Genomic DNA, 8,792 nt, shown 5'->3' on the forward strand with positions numbered 1-8,792 from the left:
AGTTGAGTAATGAATTTGAGATGAAAGATTTAGGTGAACTAAAAAGGACCCTAGGCATGGATGTGAAATGAGATAGGGAGAAAGGTTTGTTAACCATTTTGTAGGAGAGTTGTGTGCATAAACTGCTTGAGAAGTATAATATATCTGGTTGTAAGGCAGTTTCGACACCCTTAACATCTCATTTTAGGCTTTCTTCGTCTCAGTGTCCTATTACTGAATAAGAAAGGTTAGAGATGTCGAATATTCCCTATTGTAATGTTGTTGGAAGTATTATGTATTTGATGATTTGTACTAGGCCTGACTTGGGATATGCTATGAGTATGATAAGTAGATTTATGTCAAATCAAGGAGCATTGGAATGCAATTAAGTGGGTGCTTCGATATTTGAAAGGTAATGCCAGTATATCATTGTGTTTTAGCAGGGATTGGGATAAATCAGTACTGTTGGAAAGCTTCACAGATGCAGACTTTGATGCAGACCTTAACAAAAAAATGTCTCTATCAGATCACATTTTACGTTTGTTTGGTAATATGGTCAGTTGGAACAGTCAGTTGTTGTGTCTACTACTGAGTTAGAGTATATTTCAATGGGTGAAGCTATGAAAGAGACAATGTGGCTGAAAAGGATAGTTGGTGAGTTGTTATCGCAGGAGTTCATTCCTATCGTTCGTTGTGATAGCCAGAGTGTACATCTTGCAAAGAATCCATCTCATCATGAACGGTCTAAGCATATCGATGTCCCATTCATTTTATCAGAGAAGTTATGGTCCAGAAAGACGTTGAATTGGTTAAGATTAGGGAGAATCAGCTTGACACTTGATATTTTGTTATGAAGGAGATTTGTAGAAAATAACAAGGGAATTTAAGTGGGCTTATTGGATTTATTGGTGAAATTAAAGGCCCAGTAGCATTTTTGTAATTATGGGCAAATAATAATTTTGTAAATAAACCCATATTCTATTTTTAGGGCTGAAAATCGTGAACCTTAAGAAAAGGGTGAAGGCAGTCGAAATTTGGGACACACAGGACTGAAGAGTCGATGGCGGCGGTCAGGTGTTTTCGTCCGACGAGGAGGAGAGGACAGTTCTTCGGTCAGTGTGCGTCCGGCAGTAGGCGGCGCTCAGGGTGGCCTGTCCGGCGTGGGGTACTTCGTCATCCGCAGTTTGGGTGTCTGACAGCATTTCCGAGCGATCTGCGTGTGGATCCTCGGCAGGTGGTCCAGTCCGATAGGGCGAGTGCGCTCACCTAATTGGATTTCGAAGGGTCTATGTTCAGCGTGGGGGTTCGTTGGTCGTCAGCGACATATAGAGAGATAGTGAGGCTGTGCGTGAGTGCGCCGGTCAGAGGCATTGGTTGCAGTGTGCTAGACTTGGGCTGTTTTTTAGCAGATTTGTTCTCAGTTTCAGAGGCGACGTCATGTGCGGATCTCCCGGTATCAATGGGTATCAAAATTATAGATTTGGTGATTATTGTGGATTATCTGTAATTGTAAATTTTTCGTTGCTAAAATTGATTCAAGTTGGTTCTCAAATGGATAGAGATCCAACCAAGTTTCTTATTGCTTTTGATTTATTCTACACTCAGATAAGGAAAATTATTAGACTATTAGTATATTTTGAGTTAAATATTTGTTTAGTTGTTTATTTTAGATTAATTAGTGTTTTAGTTAGTATTTTAAAATTAATTAGTTAATTGTTTCTTGAAGTATATTTGGGAATTTCAAATATATTTAGACATGCTTTAGTTGCAAACCTTATAACATCTACAAGGGCAATAGATTGTGTACAAAAAAAAAAAAAAGAAGAAGAAGAAGAAGAAGTTCCAAACCCAGAAGGTTTTAAAATTGTAGTCCAAGTATCCATCGACCAAATATCATTATCATAAATAATCCATAGGAAAAGGAGTATAGAATGTAAAGAGATCAGGATTGTAAGATGCAAATTCTTTCTAACATGGCATTGAATCTTGATAGATGTAAAGGTTGAATGTTGTTGACAATTTTGTATAGTTAGATATATGAGAAGAAAACCATAGAAGTAACTCCAATCAAAAATTAGTTCCAATTAAAATTTCTGACAACTTTTCTTTCTAAAATTAGTTCACATTCTAATGAATGAATTCATCAAATGAACAATTTCACTTATATTATAAATCCAGCTTTTGCTTTCTTTTTGGGCATAATTAAATTCAATTCTAAAATTGTATTGTATGGACTACGGAACAAATTTAGTTTCTAAAAAAATCAATTTTCCAAATCTTTTGAAATTTATAGCTCTACTAGATAAAAAAAGAATGGAAATTTATGGTCACATTAGAAATAAACTTCAAATTTTTGTCTAATTGATGGATTAATTTTTATTTATTTATTTTAAATTTGTTAGAGACAAAATTAAAAGTTTAATGGCACCAAGTTTGTTGATTAAAAGATTCGAATATGAAGACGTGCTTACCTGATTTTCAGATATCTTCAATAGTAAATTTACAATTTTGGAGAAGAAAAAAGACCTACAAAACAAAGAAGAAGAAAACACCGGTGTGGTGTGCTTGCCACAGAACCTCCAAAGTTCTTCTTCCTACTTTTAGCTGGCTCTGACCTTTACTAAATACTAACTTGAGCATTGGAACCATCAAAGAGATTATGTGACAGGTACTATAGGGGTGTTTTCTTCTTATTTGTCTGGTAAGTCATCTTTCTTCCCCAAAATTATCAATTTATTGTTGAAGGCATGTGAAAGTCAAGTAACTCTTTCCGTCCAAATTTTGCCATAGCAAAGTTCAAATTTCAAAGGCCTTGAGAACAAATAACACAAATATCAAAAGTGTAGAAAGTAAAATTATAATTTAACCAATTAATAATTATATACAGTTGAATAATGTAAATAACTAATAATATAACAAGTTTATATACATATATATGAAATCAGTTTAAAATATAGGGTTGGTGAAAATATTTGTTAATAATAGCAAAATATCACAGTCTATTGCAATCTATCGTAAATAGATATTGAAATTTTGCTATATTTGTAAAAAAAAAAAAAAAAAATTCTTTGTTCATATATCTATATTTAGAAAGAATGCTAGAGGATGACATACACATCTTGCAAATGAATAAAAATTAAATGAAAAAACTATAAAAAGTCCAAAGATAAAATGTGAACTGTGGATTAATATATATTTCAATCCTTAACGATAGTTTTAACTCTAAAAGTTCTCCTCAAAGTCAATTTTCAAAATATTTTGAACCCAGATTTCGATTAGTTTTGACTATCTGGATAATAATAATAATAATAGCTTAATTGTCTACCATGTTTGGATGGGGGTATATATAGGCAATATGCATTAATTAAAGCCTCTAATTGCATTACTGAAAATAGATAATTCAATTTTATTAATTTGGGATTTTATTAATGAATATGTTTTTAAAATATTAAAAAAAAAATCGCACCTTCACATAATTTACAATATATATATATATTGATTTATTTATTTATTATTTTGAGTTCTCAGCATGTCTATGACAGTTAATATCAACTTTGGAGTTAAGTGTTTATGAATTTCCTAATAAATAGTCTATCTAAAAAGTCTTAGGCCAAAAACAACATATATATATATATCAAATACGAGATGAGAATGAGTCCAATTAATTACACGGCAGAGGGTTTATTAATGAAATTAAGTTCACATCATCTAAGTTTTAAAATAGATGATATGAATGAAACAATCACGTTCAAAAATTACAAAAGAATATAGTGTATTCACACACTAATAGAAAACTATTTTACTGGGATATTTTAGTGTTTTTTTATATATAAAAATATAAAATGTCCTTCAGTACCTCTATGTTTTTTGTTACCCATTCAATTAACTTTGTGACAAATTTTAAATAAAAAAGGCAACGACACAATATTAAATTAACCATTTCAATTGATTTATTTGCACATGCTAATGTATTTATTATTAATTATTTTTATCAAATGACCGTAGCTAGCTTTATTCCTAAATAATTTAGGAATAAAAATAGTTTTGTTAAATGGGAATTAACATGTAGAATTGAGGGGTTTTATACCCTTTGACCTTATCAACCAAACATATAAAACCACCAGTTGAACTATGTTAAAAAGGGTTGTTTCCAAATATAAAAAATGAATTAAAATATTTATAAATATAACAAAATTTTACTATCTATCGCAATTTTTTAATTTTTTAAATGGGACTTTAGTTTTCAAAGTTTAACGTATTTTTAGAAATATGAGTAGAATTGAGACAGCAAAATAAATAAAATTTATAGGTAGAAATAATGTTTATAACTTTGGTTGGAAATTTGTTAATTGTCTCTATATTTTTTCTAAAGTATCTTTTGGTGCTTTTGATGTTGTCACAAATAAAGTCTTAGTATCTATCTCAGACAATACTATTTCTTGCACAATATTTTTACTTTCCTAATTTAGAATTTGTTATGCATAATATTTTTCTTTCCTACTCTAAAATATATCGAGCAATCTCAGCATATGTATATTGCTCGATATTTTTCTTATTTATGGCACAACTTATTTTGACTGAATGAGAAATATTTTTCAAAAATTCTTTTATTTGTTGGCCAAGATTTTTAAGAGAAAAATGACTTTCATTTATTGCTGCCACATCTAAAAATGTTTCTATTCTTGGTAGTCAATCTGTGCAACATCAAAGGTTTTGGTCTTTGCTCAATGAATTCCACTGTGCAAATTCATTGATTGAAACGTTCAAGAACTTGAAGATACTTCTGTCTTAAAGGGAGCATAAAGCATCGCTAAAGAGAAGAGATTCTCAGTTTTAGGGGGAGTCTAAGACTTAATTCTTGAGAATGATTTTTCCATCTTAAGAAGGATCTAAGATTCGTGAGTGAAGGGAGTTCGTTGAATTACAAGAAAGATAATCAAGCAGAGAGGAGTCTCACACATTGTTAGAAGTCGAAGTGTTCAACACTAATATTATCACACTTAGGTAGAGCCTAAATATAATCAAGAGAGTCTCACATCTAAGGTAGTCTAGGTGACTCGTGAGTTGGGCTCTACATGAGTTACTGTAGTAGTCAGTGTATTACAGATAAGTACTACGTTGTATTGCTTAACTCTTTAAATATTAGTAGATTATCTTTCCTGGGCACAATACCCCCTAGATATAGGCGTGGTATATCGTCGAACTAGGTTACCAACTCCTGTGTGCCATTATTTGTTTCCTTTTTGTCCTAAACATATATATACACATTAAAAATTACTTATATAAACACTACTTCCATTCCCTAGTAGTTTTTTTTTCTTTTATCTATTTGTTTAAAATGTTCTAAAAATTCATGCTAAGCTTTCATAATTTGTTTTATTTTTAGAATCTCAATAATGTTTATGGAAGGAAAGATGAAAAGAATTGTAAATAAAGCTTTTAAAAAGAAAAAAAAAAGTATATGTTTTTAAAAAGAAAAAAAAAAGTAAATTTTCAAGTTAAATTAAACCAAACATAAAAAACTAAAGTCTCATTGGGTAACATATAAACATATGAATTCTTACCCAAAATTTAAAAACAAAAATAATTTTTTAGAAACTACTTTTGTTTTGTTTTTAGTTTTAAAAATTGACTTTAATTTCAAAAGCACTCTAAAAAATGTAAACAACAACACATGGAAACCAATAGATGAAAATAGTGTTTATAAGATTAATTTTCAAAAATCAAAAACCAAATAATTACCAAATAAGACCTAAATTGTTTATGAAACGAGACCTAGAATTTTAAAAACCTATTTTTTCAGTTTTGGAATTTGAGTTAGAATTCAAACTAAGAAAGATTATAAATATTAATATAAAGAAATTGTAAATGACTTAACCAACACAATTCTTAAAAATACAAAATCAAACGGACCTAAATTAAAACTTAACCTAAAATTTAACACAATAATGAGATAATCTTTTTGAATAAATACTATAATATAGATTAATATGAAAGCTCTAGAAACTTGTAAAATAGGAACCTTTGATAAACCCCTAACAACAAATTCCAAAAACTTCCAAGTCAATTGATGTCAATTTAAAGGAAGAATTAGAATTATATTAGCTTTTGATCGAAGACCAAGAGATAAAGAGAACTAGTTTCTTACTCTAAGTTTGAACACTCTATAAATAAGATGATCTTGACATGCAACCCTGATTTAAAAATTACAAAAGGATGGTGACGAGATTCTGTCATCTACCAAAAAATTTTCATTAAGTGAAAACTCTAGAAACTCAAAACATAAAAAACTAACGTACTGTGTTCCCTTTCTCAACTTAAAACTCATCCTACAAACCAAAGGGACTTAGAAAGTCCATGTTACCCCTAACTCAAAATACTAAAACCCTTATAAAATATATATGAGTCCAATAAGGAAAAATACCAAAATAGGGTATGTATGCAAATAAAAAACACGAATTAAAATTAACAAAGTTCAATCGTTTTCATCTTGTAGCATCAATTGAAACTAATTGTAGAGCTTCCGATCATATGTTGTTGCTTGAATCCCCTCAATTGAGTTCATCTCTATTTGTATGTCAAGATTCAATGTTAATTGTAGAGTTTCTTGACTTTGGAGCATGTGATTGACCCTAGAGGTAACACGAGGACCTCTTGGCTTATATCATAAATGGACTATCCATCAAGATCTCATACATTCGAATCTACCATATGGTTGAACTAAAAGAAAAGGCAGAATAATTTATATAGATAATTCCATATATTATATATTAGTTGAAATAAATTAATTGAGAAAAGACTGAACACTGTGAATGGTAACGCTACAAACATTTCTAGGAAATAACATAAAGAAAAGACTTTCAAACAAAAATAAATAATCCAAACATATAATAATAAATTTGTACTTTTATCCATACGCGTTTGTGCTTATCTATAAATACCTAAACCCTTCGCTTCAATGGCTACCCATTATAACTATATAACAATTTTTTCTCTTAAATCTCTACCAAAAAATGGCTAAGTGTTGTTGTTGCTGTGATGAAACTACAGTGAAAAAGGGTGTGTGGACACCTGAAGAAGATCAAAAGCTTATTGATTATGTTAATAAATATGGCCACTGGAATTGGAGGAGACTTCCTAAGTATGCTGGTTAGTGTTTTTTAATTTCTTCTCTTAGTTCTTTAATTTAGTCAACTTTGATCTTAAGCTAATTATATGATTTTATGAAAAATATAGGTCTTTTGAGATGTGGAAAGAGTTGCCGATTAAGATGGATGAATTATTTGAGACCTAATATTAGGAGAGGAGGGTTTTCCTTAGAGGAAGAAGAAATTATCATCCAAATCTATGCACAAATTGGTGGAAGGTATGACGAAAAATATTAAATTTATCCTAAACTAATGAGTTGGTATATATTGGTGTGTTGAATCTAATAGATTGACTCAAAAGACTGCTGATAAGTTATGATTAATTTGATGACATTAATGTTTTAGTACGCTCACTACAAGAAGATTAGTAGCATCGGGAGAAGTTACCCTATCCCGAAGATAATTAGTATCGTCGAGAGATCTCGCTCTTTCCCGACCCTATTAAATAGTGTTGAGAAAAAGTAACTAGCATTGGAAGAAGTTGCTCTAAAATTCTCAAATTCATTTCATTATCTTTTGTTTCTTTCTTGCCTTCTTCTCGTCCACCTTTAATTTCTCTCGACATAATTGGGAAAGAGGTGAAATTATAAAGGTTCAAATATAATTCTTTCTACTCTAATACCATGTTAAATTACTGATTAAGCGGATGGATTATCGTAAATTAAATTACACCGATACTTTAACAAATGCATCTTGAAGTGCTACTCACATTTCGTAAATTGTCAATATAAACATAACTCAATTGACATAAAATTCGTACTAGATCGAGTAAAAACTTGTTCATAAATTTATGTATTTCTGTTTTTGATTGATAGATGGTCTACCATGGCGGGGGTGATGCCAGGCAGAACAGATAATGATATAAAGAATCATTGGAATACAGTTCTGAAGAGAAGAGTGATGAAGCAGCAGATCAAGAAGAAGAAAATGTTAACAAAAATGGCAAACAAACCGTCTTTGCCGCCGCTCGCGGTGGCTGAAACCAATCCAATTGATGAGGTTTTTTCCGGGGAGACTTTGAGGTCAAACAATGACCAGTTGATCTCCAATAATTCTACTCTCATTATTGATCCAACGGCTCTAGAGAGTGTGCTAATTGAGACTGTTGAAACGCCAACCGCCGGAAATATGAACATGGAGGCGGTGGATGAGCGGCTGCCGGCGAGTTCCACCGGCGATTTTTGGACAGACCCTTTATGGATGGACAACTCTTTTGACATTTCATTTGATTATCAATACCGAAGCTCTGGAGAATCTATTGGTTTTTTTAATTTAGAGTTGGATGAATATCTTTTGCAAGAAGGCATATACTAAAAATTAAACAAAATTATTTGTTTGGGATGTTTTAGTCTTTTGGTTGTGGGTTTAGCTTTAGAGATCTATTATAAGAAAATACAGGGGGAATTTTTCATGTTGTTCTTCTTGTTTCCTCGAGTCGTTCGGCCTCCATAATGTTGGGGACAAAGATATAGTGAAGTACTAATGTTTTTTTTTTTTCTTTTTTGGGAAGTTATTTACTCAATTTCTAATGAGTTTCATCATATTTTTAATCCTTGTTGTGGGGTGTGTTATGATTTGAAACTTCAAAACTTAATTAGGTAAGTTGAATTGATAAATTAATAGATGAAATTTGTTGTAAACTAATCACTAGCTTAAAACTTTTGA

The 8,792-nt window shown here is 30.9% G+C and overlaps 1 protein-coding gene across 1 annotated transcript; it reads left to right on the forward strand.

Moving 5' to 3' along the window:
- The first annotated feature begins 6,961 nt into the window (after positions 1–6,961).
- LOC120078553 (transcription factor MYB14-like) lies at positions 6,962–8,566 on the forward strand. Its single transcript, XM_039032831.1, has 3 exons — positions 6,962–7,128; positions 7,216–7,345; positions 7,943–8,566. Exons 1-3 carry the CDS (start codon positions 6,993–6,995, stop codon positions 8,439–8,441), a joined length of 765 nt encoding a protein of 254 aa, XP_038888759.1. The 5' UTR covers positions 6,962–6,992; the 3' UTR covers positions 8,442–8,566.
- Positions 8,567–8,792: the final 226 nt, after the last annotated feature.

This window comes from Benincasa hispida, chromosome 5 (genome assembly GCF_009727055.1).
Source record: "Benincasa hispida cultivar B227 chromosome 5, ASM972705v1, whole genome shotgun sequence".
NCBI classification, from domain to species: Eukaryota; Viridiplantae; Streptophyta; class Magnoliopsida; order Cucurbitales; family Cucurbitaceae; genus Benincasa; species Benincasa hispida.